The 27078-nt window shown below is 43.8% G+C and overlaps 1 protein-coding gene across 1 annotated transcript in view; it reads left to right on the top strand.

Moving 5' to 3' along the window:
• Positions 1-27078, top strand: part of Ctnnbl1 (catenin beta like 1) — a 194610-nt gene that overhangs the window by 64078 nt on the left and 103454 nt on the right. The window contains exons 4-6 of the mRNA XM_008855665.2: positions 6508-6647; positions 17044-17141; positions 26326-26419. Of these exons, the coding sequence (XP_008853887.1) occupies positions 6508-6647; positions 17044-17141; positions 26326-26419 (332 nt within the window). The remainder of the gene's footprint in view (positions 1-6507; positions 6648-17043; positions 17142-26325; positions 26420-27078) is intronic.

Genomic DNA, 27078 nt, shown 5'->3' with positions numbered 1-27078 from the left:
CATATAAATGGGCTCAAAGACAAGAACCACATTGTCATCTCAACAGATGCAAAGAATGCCTTTGACAAAATTCAGCGTACATTTATGTTCAAAGTCCTATAGAGAATTGGACTGGAGGGAACATACCTCAACATAATTAAAGCCATATATAACAAACCCACAGCCAACATCATTCTAAATGGAGAAAAACTAGAAGCATTCCCATTGAAATCAGGAACCAGACAAGGCTCTCCACTATCTCCACTTCTCTTTAACATAGTGCTTGAAACAACTGTGAGAGCAATAAGACAAGAGCAGGAAATTAAAGGAGTAATAATTGGAAAAGAAGAGATCAAAGTATCCCTTTTTGCAGATGATATGATATTATATCTAAGGAACTCCAAAAATTCCACCTGAAAACTCCTAGAAATTATTAACGCGTTCAGTAAAGTGGCAGGTTACAAAATAAAGTCTGTAGCCTTTCTATATACCAATAATAAGCAATCAGAAAAAGAGTACGTGGAAACACTCCCCTTCACAATAGGTGCAAAAAAAATAAAATATCTCGGAATAATCCTGACCAAAGACATTAAAGAGCTCTACAATGAAAATTTTAAATCTTTAAAGAAAGAAATTGAGGAAGACATCAGAAGATGGAAGGACCTCCCATGCTCATGGATTGGAAGAATTAATATTGTGAAAATGACCATCCTATCAAAAGTCATTTATAGATTCAATGCAATGCCAATCAAAATCCCCATGACATTTTTCACAGAATCGGGAAAAACTATACTAAGATTCATATGGAAGTACAAAAGACCTCAAATAGCCAAAACAACCCTGAGCACTAAGAGCAATGCGGGCGGGGTGCGGGGGAGGTTTACTATACCAGATTTCAAGTTGTATTACAGAGCTATAGTCATAAAAACAGCGTGGTACTGGCACAAAAATAGACCCATAGATCAATGGAACAAAAGTAAAGACCCCAATATGAGTAAATGCAGTTTCAGCCACCTGATATTTGACAAAGGGGCCAAGAACATTAACTGGAGGAAAGACAGCATGTTCAGCAAATGGTGCTGGCAAAACTGGATCTCCACTTGTAGAAGAATGAAACTAAACCCCTATCTTTCACCCTGCACAAAAGTCAATTCCAAATGGCTCAAAGACCTCAATATAAAGCCTGAAACTCTGAAACTATTGAAAGAAAACATTGGGAAAAACCTACAAGATATAGGTGTAGGAAAGGATTTTCTAAACCAGAAATCAATTGCTCAGGAAACAAGGGCAAGAATTAAAAAATGGGACTTCTTTAAACTAAAAAGCTTCTGTACATCAAAGGAGACAACCAAGGAAGCAAACAGAAAACCCACAGATTGGGAGAAAATCTTCACCAGCTACACATCCGACAGAGGTTTAATAACCAGAATACATAACGAACTCAAAAAACAAAGAACCAAGACAAGAAGCAACCCAATTAAATATGGCCTAAGGAGCTGAACAGAGAGTTCTCAAAAGAAGAAGTAAAGATGGCTATGAAACATCTTAAAAGATGTTCAACATGACTAATAATTAGAGAAATGGAAATTAAACCACTTTAAGATTTCATCTTACCCCAGCCAGACTGGTTAAGATCAAGAGAAAAAATGATACCAAATGTTGGAGAGGATGTGGGGAAAGGGGAACGCTCATCCACTGCTGGTGGGGCTGCAAACTTGTTCAACCCTATGGAAAGCAGTGTGGAGAACTCTTAAAAAACTACAAATGAACCTACCGTTTGACCCAGTTATACCACTCCTTGGCATGTACCCAAAGAACTCATCCTATTGCAGAGACACTTGTACATCCATGTTTGTTGCTGCTCTTTTCACAATAGCTAAGAGATGGAAGCAACCTAATTGACAAGTGGATAATGAAAATGTGGTTCATTTATACGATGGAGTTTTACTCAGCAATAAAGAAAGATGAAATTTGCAGGTAAATGGATGGAACTAGAAACTGTTATACTAAGTGAAGTAACACAGACTCAGAAAAAAAAAAATCGACATATGTTCTCCCTCATATGTGGATTCTAGAACCAGACTCTGATAAATAAGTATGCAAACAGACATAACTACAGGAACCAGGATAATGGAAAGGAAACAGAGAGGTAATGGAAAAGAAAGAACCTGAATGAGAAGAACAATAGGAAACAGGCCTTAGTAAGGGAGATAGAGACAAAAATTAGGTTAGTTTAAGGGAGGGGGGAGCGAAGGGTATACAAGGAACCTAGGGGATAAAGGGAAAGAAGGAGCTCAAGAGAGGTAGGACCATAGGAGAAGGGTATTAGTAAGGGAGAAAGGAGGGAAATTGGGGCACCTTAAGTGGGAAAACCATGATGGAGGGGTGAGACAATGCGAGAGAAACAATGTCTAGCTAGTTTTGAAAACTAGACTGAGTGAACCTACAGCCGACTGACAAATTATACATAGCAGATGAAGAAATATATGGTAAGGTTTATCTGAGAACAAGTGGTCTTTGCCCAAGATTTATCTCCATGACACACAGTAATTAAAAGTACCAGACTTGTGGAACTAACCTTCTTGGGTGTTTAACAGACATACTTTGAGGCCTATAATAATTTGGTCAGAGGGACATAAAGGACACTTTTTGCTCCTTGCCCTCCTAGATTGACTAGTTCCAGGGGACTATGAGCATCTCTCAAAATGTCCTGTAATTGTGGTGGGTCACCTGTTCTCTTGATCAAGGAGGCCGAGGAGACCCCACCAGATGGACTTGAACCAGTGTCCAGTCTGCAAAGAGGAGGGTCAACACAGAGGAATCATTTCCTCCATGCTTCCAAGCGAAGCCAACCATGGTCGAGCAGGGCCTTTGGCTTTTCTTCACATAGGTGGAACTGGTAAAAGAAAGGAGCCAGGGGCTCCTCCCAAGCCCATGGTGACCCCTGAGGAACAGATCCTCAAACGACCTTAATAGTAAAAATAAATCGATTTATCTGGACCAGCTGTATGGCCTTAAACACCCAAAAGGAAAGTATTACCAAAGATTAAAGGGGCAAAAAATAAATAAATAAAAAATAAAAATGTCTTTAAAAAGTGCTATTGGGAGAGAATCTGGATAAAATAATTAGGAAGTTTAATAAACAGATAAGAGTAGCAAGGAATAAAGAGGATGTGTTTCACAGTAACAGATGATACAGCAACAGCAGTGTGGAGATGTGGATGATCAGAAGTTCATAAACCAGTGAAACAGAGAGAAAACCTAGAAACAGATGGAAATATGCATTATAGTTTAGTGTATGATAGATAATATTTCTTCAAATGTGTGGGGGATGGCTAGATATGGTATCAAGACAGCTGGCCCAATATTTGTAGAAAATAAAGTTGACCTTGCCCTATAGTATGTTAAACTAAGTTTTAGATGAATAAAACATGTAAATATAAAAACTTAAAGTACATCATGAAATAATCTGGTATTAGCAGAATAAAACTTGGCTCAGTATATGTATGAAATAAAGTTAATAAAGGCAAAGATTTGACTACCTGGATTTTTGAAAACCTTTATGTTAATAAATAAATAAAAATAAAAACCATTATGTCCAAAAAGCATAGAATACAAATTAAAAGGCCAATATTTTTTCTGGTTTATTTACTTTTTATAGCTTGACAGAGATTAGTGTCCTTCGTATAGAGAACATTGTTTTAATTTATTTTATTTTATTTTATATGTATGCGTGTATTGCCTGCATGTAGGTAAGTGCACCCGTGTTGTGCAGTGCTTGTGGAGGTTAGAAGAGGCTGTCAGATCCCCTGGGGCTGGACTTACGGACAGTTGTTTGCTGCCATATGGGTGCTGGGATTTGAACCCGGGTGTTCTGCAAGAACAACCAGTGTTCTTAACCACTAAGCCATCTCTCCAGCCCCAGTATAGAGAACATTTTATCAATCAAATAAGATGAGCATCCTGATTTTAAAGTGGGCAAAGCACAATATTTTTGTTTGTTTGAGACAGGGTCTTCCTATTGCCCCATCTGGCCGGAAACTATGTAGACCAGGCTAGTCTCTTATCTCACAGAGATCTGCATGCCTCTGCCTCCCAGTGCTGAGATCAAAGGTGTGCGGCACCACGCCTGGCAGAAACACAAATTTTTAAGGAGCCTTCTTTGCCATCTTGCATTGGAGGAGATTTTGAGTAGATAATACTACTTAGGAAGAAGGTAAGAGGAAACAGGTCCTTCATACACAGTTGCTGCCTTTCTGACAGAATAAATCAAAATCTGTTAAGTCATGCACACTTTTTGACCTGGCACTTTCCTTCCTGGGAATTTATCCCAACACAGTAATTATGAATGCAACATCTATGTGTCATTTGTTATAGGGGGAAAATTTGGAATCTATCTGAATGCCTGACAAGGGGGATTGGTTATATAAATTACAGTACATCAATATGAGTGTATACTGTGTAGCTGTTTAAAATTTATGACTTACAATGGGAATTTCAAATAAACAGTCATTCACATACTCTGATTGATTGGTAGTCTGTTCCTGGAGCACTATATTGAGAAAGATTTGGGAGCAACTCGGCTCAGCAAGCCCGAGAGAATGCTGCGGTCAGCAAGGGACTTCTTGGGAGAAGGACCCACAGCAGTTTGTCAGGAATTGACTTTTCCTGTCATAAACTAATATTCAACCAATGTTAACAACAGCAAAATTGAACAAACTATAGACCGCTTAGACTTGCTTTTAGGGGAAAAAGGCTAAGAATTGAGAAAAATGACTCAGACACACTAGAATTCCAGCATTAGTTATTTCTGTTTTGGATGATTATGGATGACTTCTGTGTACATGGCTTGTCTTTCTACTCCCAGTTTTTTGTTTTTGTGAAAAGTAACATTTTATAATGATAATACATATACATAAGTGTTTTAAAATAACGATGGGAAAAACAACAATAAGGGATATTGTGTAAACTATGGGCATGTTTTAAAGAACTGTAGTTTAGCTGCGCGTGGTGGCGCACGCCTCGCATACCTTTAATCCCAGCACTCAGGAGGCAGAGACAGGCTGATCTCTGTGAATTCAAGGCCAGCCTGGTCTTCATAGTGACTTCCAGGACACTGGGGCTACAGGGAGACCCTGCTTCAAAAAGACCAAAAAAAAAAAAAAAAAAAGGCGTTAGCCTCTAGGTTTTGTTCCTTCTGGACTCTGGATTTTTGTTTCCTACGCCCTTGGCCTCAGGCCAGCCTGGACTACATAGTGAGTTCAGGTCAGCTGGGACTACAGGGAGACCCTATCTCAAAAAGACCACAAAAAAAAAAAAAAAAAAAAAAAAATGCTGTAGCCTCTAGGTTTTGTTCCTTCTGGAATCTGGATTCTTGTCTACCTAGCCCTTGGCATCTAGGAGGTGATGAATCCTGTATGGCTTCAAAATGCCCTGCATACGTCCCTGTTCCTTGTGGCCTCCACTCAGTGAGATGAGCATATGTGGTGACAACATAAGAGATACAAGATTGAGTTCCTACCTTAGGAACAGAAGGTGGACATGTAACAGCAGCAGCACAGTGCTAGCGGTAAGCAGATTCCTACTGCTTCTTACGCCTTAGGCTCTGCTCTGAGTACTATGTATGCATTTACTTTTATTCTACAGCAGCCCTACAGGATGGGTACTGTTGTTATCCCCACATACAGGAGAGATAGACATAGGGGCCACTGAGCTCTGGAGCCCATGTAGCCACTGCGTCCCCTCAATCACTGTGGGTCAGGTATTCATCGATTGCTGTATATGCATTAGTTCATTTGCTTCTGAGAACAAACCTTCCTGTTGTGTTCATCCAGATGCAGTGGGCATTCTTTCAACATCAGGCAATAGGGAGGGCATGCAAAGGGACTGGAAAGTAGCCCTGCTTCTCCTGCCTGGGCAAAGGTTTGTGGGAAGGTTCAGGGTGGACATGTCAGTGATGTGTCATACTGCATGCGGGCGGGGAGTGATTAGAGTTTTCCAGAGACTCAGTCTGCTTGACCTGGGACCTGCCTCTCCACTCACTGGAGAGGGTATGAGGGAAGAGGGTGGCTGTGGGAGGCTGCAGCCTTTCCTTCTCTTCCTTTGGATGAGAGGCTCTTAATCTGAAGAGAGGAGTAACAGAAACCCTCTTTGGATTAGTAGCATAGCCAGTCCAGGGCAAAAAAGTGAATTGTAGCCCAAGGGGTAATGGTAGCTAATCCATAGGACTGTCAGGCAGATCATTTATTGGTGCAAAATTCTTTGAGGGTCTTAAAAGGCAGCTGTGACTGCAGGAGGAAGGGGACCCCTGTAATGAGATCTGAATCCAAGATTGATTTTTGTAATGAGGAAATCGATTTCCCAAGGAAATCCTGTGACAGTATGATGTTTGGGTGAGTGTACTTCTTGGTTGGTCTGCCGTAGACACTTTGACAGATTGTGTCAGTCTAGATTGTGCTGCTGTTTACTCCTGCATGCAGAGAGCACCCCTTGCCTTTCAGTGACCCTGTCCTCTTTCTTCCCTTCTAGGTTCATGGAATCTGAGCTGGACCTCAATGACATCATTCAGGAGATGCATGTGGTAGCCACCATGCCAGACCTGTACCACCTTCTGGTGGAGCTGAGCGCGGTACAGTCGCTTCTCGGGTTGCTGGGCCACGATAATACAGATATCCTTCAGATCTGTCCTAGGTAGAAGGCTGGTGCGGGGAAAGCGGTTTACTCTCTGCTCCTGCCTATCTCCACTGATGTTTGCTGTCACCTCTGCTGTTCTATTTCTGTCTGAAATACGCTGCTCCTTTACTCATCTGAAAATCTGCATCTTATCTATTCACAAGCCTTGAGCAAATCTTAATTGTCCTGGTCTCTGTTGTTAGTTGCTGGAACATGCTATGGTGGATGTGTTCATACACCAACAGCATCAATTTTCACTACCGGAATTTGGAAGATTCTTATTGTGGAAAGGCCAGGACAGATTTGAGTGTGTTGATCTAGACATCATTCTGCTAACAGATGGCCCTGTGAGGTTGCGGCTAGAGAGGCAGTGAACCGTGACAGAGCGTGCAGTGGCATGTCTAGAGGATGGAGAAGCTTGTCTGCTTTGTCTACTGCTCTTTTCCAATTCCTTAAAAAAGACCATGTGTGAATGCCTAGTAAATAACATTTCATATTTGTTGAATGAGCATTAGACCTAAACAGACAAGTTGAGTTTGATACCCAGACTCTGTTTTTTGTGTGTATGTAAAATGTGGTGTTTTCACCTGTAAAAGTAGAGTTTACAACCTCAACGCTCGGTGTTATCGAGGAGATTAGAGACGTCAACACACCATGCATAGCTTCTGGTACATAAAATGCACTTAGTAAATGTTCCTTGTAACTGAATTTGAGTCATGATTCCAAAACCATTCCATACTTTGTCTCTGCTGTCAGATGTGCAGTCGCTCTAATGTAAAAGCTTTTTGATGTGCCTGTGGATGGGGTTATGTTCATTAAACTAGATTCTCCTCCAATAGTTGTTCTGTTTGAATCCAGATTTCCACAGGTAAGAGACAAATGTAGTGAGTCTGTTTGAGTGATATTCATGGGGAGTCTGCCGCTGTTTCATGTTATTTTCATCTTTCTGGTAATCTCTCTCCTGAGAGCATATCTGACTAGGTTCTTTCCTGACTGATAATTCTCACAGAAATAAGTCAGTGAATAATTTTAATGTAGGCTTCTTGAAGGGCGATCGTAAGACATTTCTGACTCTTCAGGTAATGTTCCTATTAAGAACTGCTCAGCCTGTCCCTGGATTGACAACTGTTCACCAGGGTTTGCTGTGGAGTTCTGGTTATATGAGAACTCTGGTCAACTAGCTTGTTTTGGAGTGAGCTTGGTCTCATGAGTTCATTCATACACATGCATGAGTGTCTGTTATGTGCCAAGCACAGTGATGGGCACTCAGCAGCCACCTACTGTACCAGATACTCAGGCAGCATCACTCCATAAGCATGTTGTGCACATTTTCTTTGTCAGCTCGGGCTGTTGTAGCAGTGTGATGGTATCTGGTAAGGGCCTGCTTCCTGGTTTGCAGGTAGCTGTTTTCTTGTCGTGTTGTTCCGTGGGGAAAGGACAAGAAGCTTGCTGGGCCTTCTCTATAAGGACACTAATCTCACTCATAAGAGCTCTGGCCTGTTGACCTGTCTCTTCCTAAAGTCCCTAAATCCCAAGTTCTAACACTCTGGAAATTGGGTTTCAACATCGGAATTTGGGGAAGGATGTAAACATTCATTCTGTCTGTTGCAGGTACTTAGTGTAAGAAAGATTGGTTCACTTATGGTACTATGTGGCCCTCAGATTGAGTGACTGAGCATTCTGGTTATGATGCCACCTTTTGATTTACATACTGAATAGTACACGTCAGAATCCCCTCAGACCTTAGCCTAGTGCCTTACTTGTTGTTTCTTTGGTCTTTTATTATTATTTTTTATTTGTGTATGTTGGGGTAGGGGGATGAATAGTGAATGTGTGAAAGTCAGAGGACAACCTCAGATGTGGGTCCTCAGGCACCTTCTACCTTTGGTTTGAGACAGGGTCTCTCATTGGTCTGGAGCTTCAGGCCAGGGTAGCTGACCTGCAAACTTCCAGAGACCCACCTATCTCCGCTTTCCATCTTGCCATCACTGGGATTACAAGTGTGCCCCAATATGCTGAGCTTTTTAATGTGGGTTCTGGAGACTAAACTTGTGTCTTCAAGCTTGCAAGGCAAGTGCTTCACTGAATTATCTCCGCAGCCTCCATGGCCGTTCGTTTCTCTTTTTTAAAAATATTTTATTTATTATTTTTATTCTATGTGTATTGTGTGTATTGCCTGCACGTAGGTAAGTACACCCGTGTTGTGCAGTACCAGCAGAGGACAGAAAAGGCTGTTGGATCCCCTTGAACTGGAGTTACAGACAGTTGTTAGCTGCCATGTGGGTGCTGGGTCAAACCTGGGTCTTCTACAAGAAAAACCAGTGTTCTCAACTGCTGAGCCATCTTTCCAGCCTCCCTGTTCATTTCTTTAGTGACAGATCTGAACTAGATGTTGGACAGCTGACTGGATGGAGGTCAAGGCTGCTGCTCCCTCCAGTAGGCCTGCCGTCTCCTCTATGAGATTTACTATTCCCTAACAGAGTTGTTTGGTCACATGTCACCCTGCGTATTAAGACAGAAATTATCTATTTTGTTTCTGGAAACACAGCTCCCATTCTTTCTTCTCTTCCTGCTAACTTGAAATGTTTTGCGGATTGCCAACCGGGTTCCTGCTGGGGAGAAGACTGACATGAGCCGTGCTGCTCGACGTCAGTGTGCTTGGGGAAGGCAAGGACACAGATGGTCTGTGTTGTTACGTTCTGGTCTCTAAAAAGAAAGACAAAACAGAACAAAACAAAACACATTTCCGTATAATATCTTTGACAGTCTGCCATTTCCCTCCTGTTGCCTGAGAGTTAAACTGTTCTTCTCCCTCTTCTCTACCAAACTTCACCCAACTGCCCTAATGATATTTTTTAAAATCTGATTTTTAATTATGGTACGTCACATTTAAAGTGCATTCAAAATTTTTTAATTACCTTAATTTTAATTAGATGCAGCAATTAGGGTAAATGTCATCCTCCTCAAAGTACAATTTTTCTTGAAAGCAATTTCAGGAAAGGGTAGACCCTCTTGACTTACAGCTGACATATCGTCTGCTGTTGGAGCAGTGATCTCCCCACAATGTGGCACTCTGCCTCTTGTCTTATCTGTGATCTATAATGGAAATTTTTCTTCAGGAAACGGTTGTTAACAATTTACTGTTGTACAGCTGTAACTGCCTGAAACACCTTCCCATGAATAAACAATTTCATGGCAGTCATGACTTAAATTTTTCATCTTTTTTAACTCTTCGTTTATCACCTAGGACCATACGTAGCTGGTTGTGTTACCAGCAAGCTCAGGTCATTTTGCTTTGTCCTTCTCAGAGAAAACATAAACGGTAGGGATTTTAATTGGATCAGAATCTGGTTTGTTGTAACCTTAAGAGGCAGTGGATGTGAGAAAACAGCTTGTGCCTCGTCCTTTCAACCGTGAGAAGCGGCCTCCGAGTTGATTCCAGCGCTCTGCATGGCTGCTGCTGGTGAGGCTTGTCAGCTGTCTGTGCTGGAGCCCTGCCATGGCTCTGGGCTGGCTGCACAGGGGAATTCTGGTGCATGAAAGAAGAGCTAGGGTGAGGGGACGACCCCCCCCAAGCCCCTATGGCATTGAAGCATTACTTTAAATGTGTTTACTGGAAGCGTGAGGTGGAAAGCAACAACTGCTGCCTTCTCAAAATGCTGCATTTTAAAACAGTTTCCTATGAAGTAAATCATTTAAACATGTTTAGAGTTGCCCCCCCCCCATGTGAGCCAACTGGAAGTATTCCTACAGAAAAATAAAACCAAAAGTGCATCTAATAATATTTTTCTTAGGCATTACTAAATAACAGTTTGGTTATGGCCCGGCCTAAGCTAGTTTTTCTGTTTGCCTAAAGGAACAGGAGGAATAAACAAGGGGAGGTAAATCCCAGATGGTAGCTGACACCCCTTCTGCTACCAAATTCACCAGATGCACCAAATGCACGAGTTCCCTGTTTTATGTCATTTGCCATGTGCTCAGCTGGAATGCCAGTCACGGAGGCAATGCTGAAGTCCTTTAGGTAGATCACTGGTGCCTGTGGGTTCCTCCATTGTACGATTAAGCCATGTTGGATCTCAGATTACTATCTGGTGGAGTAATTTCCCAGGAAATGCCGCGGAGCTCTAAGGAGCAGAGTACCATCCCGGCCTGGGGCTGGTTAGAATAGGGGATTGGAGATGGGCAGCTTCTGGTGGGCATTTCACGCTTGTTTCCATGGTCTCTTCCCATGCTGCAGGCTGATGTGGTTTTGCTCCTGTAGTCACCTCAAGCTCATCAGGATATCAGGGCCATAGGTTTATTTTTAAAAAAGAACTGTGGCTACAGCTCTGTAATGAAGGGCTCTGGTCTTTAATAGCGAGTCTCCAAAACAAAATTTGTTCCTTCTGCCCCACCTCTACCCCCTGTGATTCAGAAAAGTGAGATCTGGTTGTAATGTTAAGTCACCAGTCCAGTGTAGAGCACACTGGTATGCAGGGAGTGAGGAGTTAGGGTTTTGCTGGTGTGAACAGGATAGCTCCTGTTTGTGTGGAACAGTTTTGGGGAGTGATATGACCACTGTTTTCTAAATTACTGTCTTCTCAGACTAGAGAGCAGGAGAACTTACAGCTTTGGCCTTTGGGGTTTTGTGAAGAATAATGGTGGGAATTTGGAAAGGAGGGACCAGACAGGTTTTTCATAGACCACCAGGGACCAGTTGAACTTGAGCAGTTTAGGTCTGAGAATGCTAAAGTGGAATAAACTGACCGCAACACTGTATTATCCCAGAGGGTGTGCACAACGTCTAGGGTGCCCTGTGTCATAGACCCGCGTTAATGAACAAGAATAGGGCTGGGAAGGGTTTGTGCTGCCAAGGGGCTTTTTTTCTAATTGGACTGGGAAGGAGTTGATTCCTGCTTCACTGCTTCCCTGCAAGCACTGGCTAACAAGACTTGCATATCTTGAGCTGTTGTTTTCTCTAGGAGCTGTTAATCATTTTGAGATTTCTAGAATTTACTTCTTTTCCTCATGTATCATCTGACTTCCTAGGTAATATGTATTGATAGGCCACTCTTGTTTTTGGAGTCAGTTACATATGTTCCAAAGAATGTATTTAAATTTATTTATTTTTATGTGTATGAATATGTTGCCTGCATATAAGTAAGTGCACCCGTGTCCTGCAATGCCCATGGAGGTCAGAAGAGGGCATCAGATCCCCTGGAACTGGAGTTACGGACGGTTCGTAGCCTCCATGTAGGTGTTGGGAAACGAACCTGAGTCCTCTGCAAGAGCAGTCAGTGCTCTTAACCACTGAGCCATCTCATTGGCCCCGAAGAGCATACTTAGATTAGGAGGGTTGTTTTGAGTTAAAATGACAATTTAGGAAAAAGAACTCAATATAATGTTTCATCATGTTTATGAATGTTAAATGAAGCTCATGTCCTTGGAAAGCTGGGGTAGTTGTGGCCTGCTTTGAACATTTCCCCTGTGGCATGTCGATGCCTCCTTGTTCTAGTTGGTATGCAGTGTTGAATGATTGAATGAGTACACCTTCTTCGTATTAGTTTGATCTAGTGTTGATATAAATTAAGAGTCCAGGCTCATTCTTGGGGGCTTTGTGCTGCTGTATTAAAAGGAGAGTAAGAACCATGTTATCTGTGTTTAAAAACTATCTGCTTTAATTCAGCTATATCTAATCACTATCCTACTTGCAAATAAAATAAAAACTTTTTTTAATTTTAAGAACAACCACATTTGCTGTATTGAATCAGTTGTATCCTCTGAATCTATAGTGGTTTGCTTTCTTAAATCGTTTTTTTTAATTACTTTTAAAAACCATCTGTTCAATGCATGTCTTTTTCCTTTTTAAATAACTTTGTTTCTTGTGGACACATCTCAGCAGATATTAATAAAATTAACAGTTTCTGTGCCAAGACTAAGGGTGAGCAGGACAAAAACTACATATCTAGAGAGGAAAAAAAAAAAAAAAAAAAAACCAACCTATAACAAAAGGAAACATCATTCTTTCTCCAAGAGCCACTGTGTTATGGGCCATTTTGTGCCCAGCTGGTCTTTTCTACTTCCCTATTATTATACGATGATGTTGCCCCAGCAGTGGACAGGGACAGGAGTGAGTGGGGTGGCCTTTTTTCTTGACATGACAAAATAGCCTATCAAAAACTGTGTTTTAGTAATTCTCAGAGAGACAGGCTCTCTATTTTCCTATTATTCTTGGACCGGAGAGGTTTTACCTTGTAAAATGAAATTGTAACTACAATGGAAAAAGCCCATCACCCATGCCCAGTGTCTGCCTATGAAGAAGGCTGGGTGGGCACAGGCCACGCTGAGTGTTCTCCTCAGGATAGAGTGGGACCCTGTCTGTCCATCTATAGCTCTGGCTCTCATTCTTCTTTCTGGTCATACTCCATTACCTAGGTGTTGACCACAACTGTGGATTCATTACCACCTTGCTGGAATGCTATTTGGGGAAAGTTGGAGATTTACATAAAATCACTTAGTGGTGGGATTGATAAGATGTTTGTTAGACCTGGTGACCAGCTCATTCCCCATTTGACTTCTCAAATGAGGCAGGAAAGCAAGCAAGGAGCGAATCTACTAGAACATTATAAGAAATGACTTTTCTTGGTAAAAAGTTAGCATCATTAGGTTCTTATATAAAATTACCATTGTCAGTCTCCCCAAGATCATAGGTTTAATGTGATACATTTGGCACACAGTGTGAGACTAATCAAAGATAAGTAATTTGTGGCCCAAAAGACCTTACATTCTGAACAAAGATTGGCCAATCTGTATGTAGCATAACTGAAATATAAAATTAGATGTTCCAACCCATTGAGAGCCAGAAAGGAGACCATATTGTTAGCTTGAATTTTAAGCTTCAGAAGTTGTCAGGAAAATGAAGACAACAGTGAAAGTTTGGATGTTCTGTAAGGACATTTGACCAACTCTCTGTGTTTAGTACTTCCATGTTTTCTGAGCTTTTTACCTTCCATGACCTTTGATGGAACTGATCTCTTTTGTTTCTTATGGCTATACAGAGAGATCAGGTGGACAGAACCATCACTCCCATTTTGTAGATAGAGAAGCTGAGCCATAAATATAGGGACTTGGGCAAGGTTACATGACTGGTATTAAAGATGAAACCACCCATTTACCACCCCTCTATCCATCCACCCATCAACCCTTTCATCCACGAACCCATTCCTCCATCCACCCACACACCCCTCTCTGTATCCATCCATCAATCACCTATCTGTAGGATAAGGATCTGGATTTTGGATCAGTATCGTTATAATAATAAGCAGTATCACTAATATGTAGTAATTATTCATAAAATGTATTCAAGAGACAAGTTATGATGTTCGACTCGATTTTTTGACATTACTGGGTATGAAAGGACCTGCATTCAGTAGAAACCACACTTGGACTTCGGAATTTTTATCTTTCCCGTATTATTAGCAGGTAGTACAATATTCTGTCTGATGCTGGGCAGTAGCCATGAGCTATAGCTCCTGGTCAGTCGTGTGACTGTGAGAGTGAACACCCAATACTCTATATGTATCCCCCCTGCTAAGCTATGTGCGATAGCTTTGGAGTATTATGTGTATTTCTGTCTTAAAATATTTTCATCTCAGTGATGCGTTTATTGAGACACAACCCCACTGCAGGTCAAGGAGAGTCAGTGCATCTGATGGGACAGCAGATGAGCTAGCGGAGTTTGTGGTCGGGGGTCATGATGTTATCTTTGCTCTGTACCTGTGTGAGCCGAAAGGTTTCATCTTTAATACCAGTCACACTTGATACAGAGTAAACCAAAATACATAAATCATTTAAATTGATTTTTTAAAAGCTACCAAATTAACCCCTAGAAAGTAGCCTAGAGCTACTGCTAAGGAGGAATTAGCAGTTCTCCCTCTATGAAGGCTGAAACAGTCACTGTCATAAAGGCCATCATTTTAAATACTATTATCGGAACAGGGCCAGGTACTGAATTCTCATAATAGCATTGCATGACTAAGTGTGATCGCCACTTCACCAACAAGACAGGTCAAGCTCAGAATGCTTACAGTACCTAAAGTCACCACAGGAGCTCAGGGACAATGTTAGGTCCACCGTGACAATGGGCCACCCCTTTCATAGCAGTGTATGGAGGGATGCAAGCCAAGTTCAAACGTGACTACACTCAGGTAATTATGGCTACTGACATTACTGTAATCATAGAGAATAAAGATCTGTTATTTACTTCCACCATAAATTATTAAAAGTCTTAGGGAAAATAAAATGTTAATTACCCTTCATCTAAGAAATCCCTTAATTTATTCAATTATTATTGAAAACTCCTTAAATATGAGATATAAAAGCATAGGAACATGCTTATTTAATATGCATGGCAACATTTTACCTAGCATCATCTGGTCAGTAAACCTCTAAGAAAATTTTCTTTCAGCAAGAGATCTTTCCCCAAACCAGCAGCCAACAGCCAGCAGCCAGCTCCTCTTCCGATCTTGTCAGTATGTCCCACCTCTTGTTTTACTTTCTGGTGCTAGTGGAACTGTCCTGGCTTGACCTTGCCTTGTTTCTGCAATCCCTGTGTAGCAGCTTTGGGTCTTCTCCCTTCAGGCCTGACTCCCACCTTCCCTGGCCATCACCCTGACTCAGTGCCTACAGCACCCTAGTGCTCTCTGCCTTAGTTTTTCATAACCTTTTCTTTTCTAAGCTTTTCTCTTTTTTTTACTTTATTATATGTGCATATATGTATGTATGTGTGAATGTGGTATATGCGTGTGTGCAGTGTGCAAGCCTATGCACACATTCACAGAGGAGGCCACAGAAGGATGTTGGGTGTCCTGCTCTGTCACTCTCTGCTTTACTCCCTGGCTACAAGTCTCTCTCCTGGAGCTAAGCTGGTGGCCAGCAAGCCCCAGCCATCTTCTTGTGCCTGGCTTATACAGGCACAGGGATCTGAACTCATGTCCTCCTGCTTGAGTAGCAAGTATTCTTACCCACTGAGCCATCTCACCAGGGTACTTTCACAGTTTTTTCGGCTCCTGGTTAGAACTTTGTCCCTGCTTCTCCTCACCCCTGATCCTCACTTTCTTCTCTCAAGTGTCTCACATTCTAGCTCTGCTTTTATTGCCGTGGTTCTGTTTTGTCTGCCCCCATCCTTCAGTTGCCTGGTTTCTGACCAGTGTATTTTTAGCAAGTCACCTTCCAGCTCCATTCAGGATGTGTACAGTTCCATGTCTGTTTCTTGTCTGTTACATGTTGCTTATTGCCTATAGCATGTGATTTCTTAAAATATCTTTGATCATCATGTCACAAATGAAGAGATTGAGGCCTAGAATGAGAAATGGATTTTCCTTTATCACTTTGTGGTGCCTCGTTCTTCATGGGCATTCAGTGAATGCAGGTTATCTGAGCACAAGTGGGGATGGGGAGTAGATGGGAGAGAGGAGAGTTTCATCAGGGAAGGGAAGCTTGGTCCTGCATTCTAGTTTCAAACCTAACTCCCTTTTCGTGTCTCCTTTCTCTTATTCTTTGCTCTCTTTTCCTATTTTTCCTGTGTTTAGTTCTCATTATTCACCTTCTGTATCAGTCACTTTTCTGTTGCTGTGATAGAAACACTGACCCAAACAATTTATAGAAGGAAGAGTTTATTTGAGCTTATGGCTCCAAGGGAATTACAGTCCATCATGGTGGGGAGGCATGGTGGCTGGAGGTGGCTGGAGCAGGAGCAGCAGAAGCCAAGCTCTCACATCATCTCGCAGGCACAGGAAGCAAGTGAGCAACTGGAGATCCAACAAGGCTTAAGAACTCTCTAAGCCCACCCCCAGTGACGTTCTTCCTCCAGGATAGCCACACCTTCTAAAACCTCCCAAAACAGCGCCACCATCTGGGGACAAAATATCCAAATACTTGGAGCCTATGGGGGATATTTTCATTCAAACCACCACACCTTCCTTATGTGGAGTGAGGGGAGGGCAGCTGGATGGGCCTAGTGCTACCCTGTGTAACCCTGCCCTCTACATTTCTAAGCAATTCTGCCTGCCCTGATCTCTGAAGACCCCCACAGTGGATACAGCCCCCACTCCTGCCTTTGCAGGTGAGCTGGGTCAGACAAGACAAGGTCAAAGGTAGTGGAAAAGCAGCCTCCAAAATGATCTGTTTGAATTTACAAATTTATGAAAATGCAGTAAACCTATGAACTCAGTCATCAGGAAGGTGGAAAGAGACGAGACCAAGTGAGTCAGTCAGCTACATTACCAAGACCCCACTGTGGGAAGAGGTTGATAAAACCTGAGTGCATTAGACACACTCGAGGAAGAAGTGGAAGATCTGAACAGGACACCAGCAGGGCTTCAGTGTGCATATGATGTCCTTAATGCTCGTTACATGTGTCCATAGCCGTGGTCGATCTGCTTCAGGAGCTGACAGACATAGACACCCTCCATGAGAGTGAAGAGGGGGCCGAAGTTCTCATCGATGCTCTGGTAAGTTGCCCACACTCCTAGGTTGCACGGGTTCCTGGAGGCATTGGCCTTCATTGCCACTGTGCCTGAGAGGTATCAGCATTCTGTGGCAAGGATGGATGGAATAAGTTTGTAGAGATGCAGCTAGTGGGGGTCTTCTGTACGCTGTGAGGTGAGGCACTGTAGAAGTGCAGCTCTTTTTTTTTTAATATTTTATTTATTATTTTATGTGTATGAGTGTGGTGCCTGCATGTAGGTAAGTGCACCTATGTCATGCAATGCCTGCAGAGGACAGAAGAGGCTATCAGATCCCCTGGAACTGTAGCTATGGACAGCTGTTAGCTGCCATGTGGGTGCTGGGAATTGAGCCCAGGTCTTCTGTAAGAACAGTCAGTGTTCTTAACCGCTTAGCCATCTCTCCAGCCCAGAAGGCCAGCTCTTTTTTATCACGCGCTCTCTAGGCAGACCGTTTCTCTTTCTGTTAGCCCTGCATATTCTCAGTGCATCCTCTCTGAAGCCGAGGCCTGGGAGAGTTGGAATAGCATTTCAATGGCCACAGAGCTGGGCTCTGAACCTGTGTTCTCTCTTTTTGATTCTGTGTCTTGACCTCCCTCACTGGGTTGGTACTAAGCTTTTGACAGAGATCTCTCAAATACTTGCTTTCTGTTCTGAGCTTTGTAATCCCAATCCCAGTCCCAGTAAGGATGGGCATCATCATTATTATTATTATTTTATCATATTAGTATTTCGACCTGGAACTATGTAGACCAGGCTGGCCTTTAACTCACAGAGATTGGCCTGCCTCTGCCTCCCAATTGCTGGGACTAAAGGCGTGCGCCACCACACCCAACTAAGGGTAGGCATTCTTATTTGACAAAAGAGGTCATCAGGGAGAATTGGAGAATGTTAAAAACATCTGAGCAAACCTTAGATCTCTTTTAGGATAGAGCTGTTTCCTTTGCCCATGGCTTGTAGGGCCACTCAGTTGCTTTTTGTGTATAACATCAAGGCAAAGCCTCAGACTTCACTTCCTCAGCCAAAGCATCGTCCCTGGCAGCCTAGTTCCATCTAGTCTGACCACCTGACATGAAGAAGCCCAGACGCAGAGGGAAGCCTCGTGTTTTGTCCCTCAGCCAGGCCTCTGTGCACTGAGGTAAAAGCCTATGTGTTGTGATCCCCACCTGGATCAGGGAGGGCTCCAAGACTGAGAAGGCACCATGGCCTGCTGGGGGAGAAGGGGGCGTCTGGTCCAGCTTCTTGCCCTGATTCTGCCTAGAGCTGTGACCACCCACCAAGCCCATGCCCTCCTCTAGACTGTGTCCCTCCCTTCTCTTCTGGAATCTTCTGCCTCTTTGGTGAGAATGTTGGCAAGCACTGCTTTCTGTGCCATCAGCAGTTTCCAAGAAATCACCACAGCCGCTAGTAGGAGGGGCACCCAGGTGTTTGTTAAACTTGTCTGGCCCTCTCCATGACCTACTGAATCAGGATAGTCAGATGGGGCCCCCAGTGACTTAGAGTCCCCTTTGCTGCACAGCCCACCCCCTCTGCACCTTTTCCCTTAAGGTTTTCAACACCAGATATTCCCTGCACCATGCCCACTGCTGATGTGTGATGTGAGTGAAGGGGTTGTGAACCCGCTGGATATGAAGGACCACCTTAGAGAGCAAGGCTGGAGCCCAGCAGGGCCCTGTGTAACTCACATGGAAATTTCTGTGGCTGTTTTCCTTTCAAGCTCCTTCCTAGAGTGAGCTGCCACTTTTGGGAGCTTCAGGACTTTTATTTTTCCTTGGAACCACTGTGCAGAAAGGAAAGGATGCTGCCGGGGTGGCCTTTTGTTTTGAGGAGTGTCTGAAGGAAGGCTGTGGCACTCACTCCCACACCATGTCCTCACAGTGTCATATGTGCAGTCTTACCTTCCAGAGGTTAATTACAGTGGCCCTGTGTGTGCCTTCCTGCCTGGTCCCTGGGCTGGTTTTAATTACTGTCCTTTGCCTGTATGGATGAAGTCGAGAGATGAAACAGCTATCTGGGTGGCTGCTGTGAACCTACACAGAAGCAGTGGTTCTCACAAAAGCCCCCTTTGTGTTCTCTGTGTTGCCAAGCCCAGCAACAAAGGCTGCATCTTGCAGGTTTTATTATCTGTTTGGAGGAAACAGTTCATCCTCAGGCCTGGGAGCCATTAGGTACCTGCTGTACAGGGTTTCCTATTTGTTAGGGTTTTTTTTTTTAATGATTATATTATAAGATTTTGACTCTCATAGCTTTATCCCAGTGGGCCCAGTATGAATCACAAACTCTGAGCATCCCGGATCCCAATATATTATTTGCTTGTCTGCGACCAGTCAGAAGCCATCAGTAAATAGAGAGCAGAACTGGCAAGTAGGCTTCCATTTGTCTCTCCCTCCCCTTGTGCCACATTGAGGAAGAAGTTTGATAAGTACTCTCATATTACAAGGGTTGAGTTGTCTTCATGGTTTTAATTTGGGGCCAATATTGGAGGCCTGGAGTTTCTGGAGCAGAGGCTAGAGGGCACGTGGCAGGATTTATTGTGGTGTGCAGTTTGCAGTTATTGCCTTGGTCTTTTTCCCGGTTGGAAGTCCCAAGCAATAGAATAGCACATTTGTGAGGGAAGTGCTGTCCTGGCAGTCTGGGAATCTTTGGGGTTTTAAGTTTTGGATCACATTCATTGCTGTTCCCTATGCGAAAAGAACATTTGTGCTTTGGAACAAGTCAATTTAGGAGCCTCGAAGATGGACTCCTGAAGAGTCGCAGACGTGAGCTCTCTGGCTCAGCTCTCCATGGATGTGCTTCTTCAGTGCAGTGATCAGACACAGGTGTTTCTCCACTACTAGCTTGGCCCCCAATGCCTCCTTGGTCTTCCTTGGACCCTTGGGAGCTTTTCCATCTCATCTCCCTGGACCTTGTCACATTGGGTTATAGCTTCTGTGGATCAGTTTGTCCTTCCTGAGTTGGGGACTGGTCACTGTGGCAGCTCTGCCATCCACTGTGTGCCCTGGGGAAAGTCACCTAACCTCTCCACACTGCATTTTGTCTGCACAGTGGAGGTAACAATGTTATTGATCATACAGTTTATATATAAGGAATCAGTGAGGTATTTTAAGACATCTTCAGAACAACAATCTGGCACTGAGGAGACATCCAGTACTTGCTGGCCATTTTCCTGGTCAAGGGATCACACCTGGCTAAGATTCAGTACTTTGTAAATGTCAGGTGACAATGATAAGCATTGTCTGCCACATGGTGACATGTTTGTGAATGTTTGTTGAACTCAAACATGTTTCAATTCAAAATATGTTTCAAAAAGCAGCCTGTGGAGTGCTCAGCCACAAATAGGATAGCTACATCACATCCCTTCCTCCCAATGCCCAGGGACCATCAAAGAAGAGGGGTGGAGAGACTAAGAGCTAGAGGTTAGAGAGGACCAGATGAAACAGGGCCCTCTAGACATGATAGGACTGCTGCCTTCATGAACTCATAGCAGCTATGGTTGCTGAATAGTTGTGAGCAAGCCAGTCAACATTCTAGCGTGGACCAGAGAGGGACACATAAGCCCGTATGTACCCCTAGCTGAGAAGCTGTTGACAAGAGATTACTCCTAGGGGAGAGTTAGTTTAAGGTAGGTTGACTATGCTTCAATGGATGGCCTCACAAATGGCCCCCTAAACTAGACTCCGTGGGTTATTTAAAAAAACAAAAAACAAACGGGCTGGAGAGATGGCTCAGCGGTTAAGAACACTGATTGTTCTTGCAGAAGACCTGGGTTCGAATCCCACACCCACATGGCAGCTAACAACGGTCAGTAACTCCAAAGGATCCAACAGCCTCTTTTGTCCTCTGCAGGCATTGCATGACACGTGTGCACTTACCTACATGCAGGCAATATACCCATACACATAAAATAATAAAAACCCCCACAAAGTTATTGGGGATAAATTGGGAAGGAGTTGGGAGCAGTGTGGGGTGATATAATAAAAGTACATTGCAGGCACATATAAAATTCTCAAAGAGGTAATAAAAACATTGTATTTTTTAAAAAAAACTGAGTAAATATTTTTAAATATTTGGATGACTTGGGTCTAAATAAGACATCCAAAGATGGAGAGATGGCTCAATGGTTAGGAGTACTAGCTGTTCTTGCAGAAGACCTGGGTTTGAATCCCAGCACCCATATGGTGGCTAAAAACCATGTGTACTCCAGTTCCAGGGGATCCGACGCCTTTTTCTATCCTCAGGCATTGCATGACACAGGTGTACCTACATACATGCAAGCATAATACTCATATACATAAAAAAAGAAAATGTTTTTTTTTTGGTCTTTTTGAGACAGGGTCTCCCTGTAGTCCCAGCTGTCCTGGAACTCACTATGTAGACCAAGCTGGCCTTGAACTCACAGAGATCCGCCTGCCTCCGCTTCCTGGGGGTGCTGGAATTAAAGGCGTGTGCCACCACGCCTGGCAAAAAGAAAAATTTTTAAAAAGAGAGAGGAAGAGTAAAAGAAACACATGGTGAGGGTAGAAGGCAAAAGGCTGAGACTGTGGGTGTGAAGAGGAGGGTGCAGTCAGCTCTGGTGGAGAAGGTCACCAGGGGTGACCCTGGGTCGTATGTTAAGAGTGAACAGAGCTATCACACCGGAGCAGGCTAAAGTGTGGCTGGGCTGTGAAGCTGGTTAGGAACCACTACCTTCACTAATGTGACTGATACAGAAAGCCTGGGAACTCCTTTCTGTTCCTGCCTTGTCCTCAATTAACCGTACCTAAATATTCAACCTTGAGACCCTCCTTGGTCTGCCTTGGACTTGATTGCTCTTTGATTTATGCTGCTCAGGTGTGGCCAAGCTGTGCAGGTTTGGTGTTACTTTAAGGTGCTTACCATGTAAATCTCTGTTTCCTGTCCCTTCCCATTTCCATTAACTTCTCACCTTCTCTGTTTGTCCCTAAGCAAAATTCTCTAGTTGGCATGCTCCCCATCCTAGGAACAGGCTAGCAGTAGCTCTGGGTAAGACTTTCAGGGAGGGTGAAACAGGAAATAAGGAAACAGGAAAACTCACAGGGAGAATTAAAACAGAATGGTGTGATGGCAGTCCCTGGAGGTCAGATTAGATTCAGTTCTCAGGAAAGTGACTTCAGGGTACAAGAAGAAGCTAACCATTCAGAATGGCCAAGAGGGCAAAGGTGGCATATGCCTTTTAATTCAGCACTTGGGAGGCAGAGCAGATGGATCTCTGAAGTTTGAGACCAGTCTGGTCTACATAGTGAATTCTAGGCCAGTCAGGGCTGCATAGTAAGTCACTCTCAAAACAACAAAACAGAATAGCTAAAAGCACTGTGGGACACGCTGGAGACTAAGGCAAGAAGGAGTTTGGCACAGGGAGGGAATGAGAAGGCGTTACCTGATAGAGTGCATCCAGTGTGAGGAGCAAGGTCTGCACCCTAGACTGGTGGGATTGCCAGCCTGAACAAGCTGCAGGCTAGGGATTGGCAGCCTACCCAGCCGCTCGGGCAGCTGTGTGGGTATGGGAGGGAGGGAGTGGAACTAAAATCTCACTAGCAAGGAGGTTACAATGGACCTGCTTCTGGTGTTATAGCCATACTACCACATATACCCCTAAAATTCGTTTGATCAAGATTCCACAAGTTTGGGGGCTTATTTTTAAATATGAAATTTCCGAAACTCATAGTGAATGGTAGAACTCCAATCCGGCTCTTAAAGTTTGTTGCAAAGCATGCCAGGTAGAAAGGAATCCTCCTTCAGACCTTCTCATCAGCCTGGTTCTTTATTTCTTCTTCTTCTTCTGTAGCCTTCCTCTTTGGTCAAGTGGAATAAGATGTCTGACTGTGCCCTTGAACTTTGAGTAAGACCAGCTGGAATATTGTTTGGGGGACCTGCTAACAAGCAGAAATAACCAGAAACTTATCAAGAAACGTCAGGCCTCAGACAGTGCTCATTTCCAAGGCCAAGGTTGCTCTGGCTGTTGCTTTAATCCCTGGGCAGGATTTGTTTTTAGTTTCAGGCTTCGTCACAGGCCCAGAAAATTGAAGGTAGACCCGAGGGGCTAGAGGATGTAGGACAGAATGCTAATTTATACTTCTTACTAGGCGACATTCAGAGCTATGCATAATATAAATACTTTTCCAAGGGTTTTCTGAACTAAATGTATTTTGACTGCTTTTGGCCCTCCTGCAATCAGATAAAATTGCATCTAACCCAGCTAAACATAAAGTTTCACACTTTGCAAGCTTAAAAAGACTACCTGTTAGAAGTTAGATTTCTGTAACAAGAAAAAAGATTTTCCTCCAGCCAGATACCTGTCATCCATATCCACTCGGCTCTAAGATTTAAGTGTGTTGCTCATCACCACCGTCCCTGCCAGTTTCCAGACAACAGAAATGGGAAACATAACTAAGAATCAAGGAAGAAGGATGCATAATGCAGATAAAACGGCAGTGAGCAGCAGAAACGGGGGAAGCGGCCTGCAGAAGCCACAAGCGCTGCGCTGCCCAGTGGAGCTCCGTGTGTCTGCTGCTTCAGGATTTGAGGGGGATTATGTCAATCAGGGTGATTTAGGGAAGAACAAGCTGTGACAAGATTCTTTTCTCCCCCCAGATGTTTTCTGTTTTCTTTCCCATACTCAGACTGTCCAATTCATTAAGGGAACACTGCCGTGGATCCTTTGCCGAAGCTCTTGTTGCCTGTGAGATTTGAGACGATATTATGTATCTCCTGGCAGAAGGGGCAGAGCAGCTCTTTCAGTGTTTACAGCGCCCTCAGTTCTGGCACCTGCTCCCCTCCAGTGGGCTTCCCTCATTGCTTCTCCCTCCTGGGTACAAAGGAGAGCTTAGAAAGTGCCATTTATGGAGCTGGAGAGATGGCTCAGCGGTTAAGAGCACTGACAGCTCTTGCAGAGGACCAGGGTTCGATTCCCAGCACCCACATGGCGGCTACAAACCGTCCTTAACTCCAGTTCCAGGGGAATCCCAAGCCCTCTTCTGACCTCTGCGGCATTGCACAACACGGGTGCACTCACATACATGCAGGCAATATACTCGTACACATAAAATAAAAATAATAAATAAAATATTTAAACAAAAAGAAAAAGTGCCATTTACCTGTGATTTAGGTGTGCAGGCTGCTCAGTAATTTCAGCTTCTCCAGGGTCCAGATGTTGCCCCTGAATCTCACCCAGAAAAAACAGAAAGGCCTTTTTCAGGATCTGTCCTTCCTGCCACTGCTGCTGTCCACAGGTTCTGCTGAGTGCTGGCTTTCCACACAAGGGCTTAGAAAGTATTCACCAAATGAACCCATTTCCTCCTCTCCTGTCTTTGCCTTTCTGCTCTCACCAAAGAAATAAGGCATGATGGGGGAAAATAGAGTTTCTGAGTTGGTCTCCTCTGCCACCAGCTTTGAAACTCTGGCCAAGCTAATGAAGTGCTCTGAACCTTTGCTGTGTTAGCCGTGAGGACTGTGGGTCTACACAAGGGTGGGTGGAGCACTTGTCTGAACCAGTCATGTGCACACAGTGAGAGTCCATCAGTTTATCTGGATGCAGTAAAGGTTTCCAAGGTATCCACTGTGCCCGGCATTGCTGGAGACCTTGAAGTGTGCCAACGTGAATGAGCCTTGCCATCAAGGAGCTTAGCTTTTTCTTTGCCAGTGGGATTGAGTGGTGAATAATTGGGCTTAAGACTGCTACAGGGCTAGATGCAAATTCTCTACTTGACTTTTTAAAAAAATATTTTATTATTTTTATTTTATGTGTGTGAGTGTATTGCCTGCATGTAGTTAAGTGCACCTGTGTTGTGCCAGGACAGAAGAGGTTGTTGGATCCCCTGGAACTGGAGTTACAGCCAGTTGTTAGCTGCCATGTGGGTTCTGGGATTCGAACCCAGGTCTTCTGCAAGAACAACCAGTGTTCTTAACTGCTGAGCCATCTCTCCAGCCCCTCTACTTGACTTTTTTTTTTTGGTCTTTTTTGAGACAGGGTCTCCCTGTAGCCCCAGCTGTCCTGGAACTCACTATGTAGACCAGGCTAGCCTTGAACTCACAGAGATCGCCTGCCTCTGCCTCCCGAGTGCTGGGATTAAAGGCGTGCGCCACCACACCTGGCTTACTCTTTGAGCTGTTCCCTCAACCAGAAGTAGTACAACCATGTAGTGTGGCCACATTTTCCTATGATTGCTGCAAGATTCCTTGTACCCCATTTCCTCTATGGAATAAATGAGGCACCGGGAAGGAGAACACACCACTAGTACATAGCCACCAGTATGCAGCAGATATATCGTCCTAGCTGCCTGCTTAGAAGTGTCTTCACTGGATAGTCACTTCCCGAAGAGAGAAAACTAAAGCTTCCTTATTTCGTTCCCTGCATGCCTCAGGACTACCCATAGGCAACCCCCCAGAACCCGTGCTGTATAGACAACAGCACAAAGTAGGGAAAGAACTGCTTTGCCCAAGACTACAAGGAAGCCTGGCTTTGCCTTTGGCTGCCACTGCTCGGCAGCTGTGTGGTGCTGGCATAGTAGGTCAGCTGTGTGACGTAGCTCCTGCAAGTTCTGTTTACCTCAAAATGTGTGAATCAAATAAGAGACACAGTGGCTTTGTATATATTCCATGTAGTTCAAACATAAGGCATTTGCTCATGTTTCTACTAGTCCTTTTAAGAAGGAAAAAGAAATGTCTTCAGAATCAATGGTTTCATAAAAGCTTAGCATGGAAAGTTAGAATATTTGCAGTTTAACCCTAAATTTTGAGGTCTGCATAAAATGTGGCTAGCAGACCTTCCTACCCTCCAGCTCCAGGGCTGTGGTCTAAGCTTGCTTTGTCCAAATGCACTCCTGACCTGCCTCTGTCTTCTTGTAATGTGTAGGTACCATTGAAACAGAGCGAGCACTGGACTTGGTTAGCACTGTTGGTTACCAACTTTGTAACCTTCAATTCTGGTTTGCCCATCCTAAGTTAGGGATAAGGATGTTGCCCCTTCCTTACCTGGAGGTTCCTTGAAAAGATGATGGGTTGGGAGAGTACATTGTGAACTATAGGCTGATGATTCTACACTTAGTTTGTTCATTCAGATAGAGATGTGAGTATAGCAGTGGAAACAGGACTGATTCATGACATGTCCCTCTCTCCCTGTGCTTCCCCCCCGACCCCATGCTCCCCCTCCTCCAATGCTTCCCCATTCCTGCAGGTGGATGGGCAGGTCGTAGCCCTGCTGGTGCAGAATCTGGAGCGCCTGGATGAGTCCGTGAGAGAGGAGGCTGATGGTGTCCACAACACCCTGGGTGAGGAGCAAGGCGCCCAACCTGGGGTACTCTGTTCATTTCCCTTCCTCTCTATGAGTCAGTCAACAACCAAGTCCTTTCTCTCCCTCCGCTCCAAAGCCACCTTTCAGAAGTGAAGATCTGTGTGCACATTTCATTTAACACCACTTTGGTTTGGCGTACAGGCAATAAAGGCTGAAATCCTCTTAAGCAGGTAACCGTCCAAGACAGAACACACTGGCTCCTAAATTTTACCAAGCTTTTACCCTCAAACGTTAAGTTGAAATCCATGCAGGCCCCCTACCACCCAGAAAGCTTCTGTTTTGAGTTTTAATGATTTTGTGTTGGCTTTTCTTAGCGGTGTCTTTCCATGAAACTACAGACTTTTGCACTCCTGTGTGCTTTATTTTCTCTTTTCTCTGTGCAGATCGCTTTGTAAATGGAGTTGAAGCACTGCTGCTAACTTGGCTCTTTGTGTCCCAGGCTCGTTTAAATGGATTCCACTGCAGTGTTTTTCCTCCTTTTTCTTCCTCAAATCTCTCCAGTTTCTCCCTTTGCAAAACTGTCAAGCCAACAACCTGCTTAAAATTGTGCCTTTGGGCTGTCCTCTTCCCTACTGGCCACTGTCATGTGACACAGCGGCGGCATCTCTCTCTGTAAGCAGAGCTCAAGAAATGAAG

This window comes from Nannospalax galili, unplaced genomic scaffold (genome assembly GCF_000622305.1).
Source record: "Nannospalax galili isolate Female #2095 unplaced genomic scaffold, S.galili_v1.0 scaffold228, whole genome shotgun sequence".
In the NCBI taxonomy this organism is placed as follows: domain Eukaryota; kingdom Metazoa; phylum Chordata; class Mammalia; order Rodentia; family Spalacidae; genus Nannospalax; species Nannospalax galili.
Note: the sequence above shows the minus strand (reverse complement) of the source record. Positions and strands in the feature narration are given on the sequence as shown.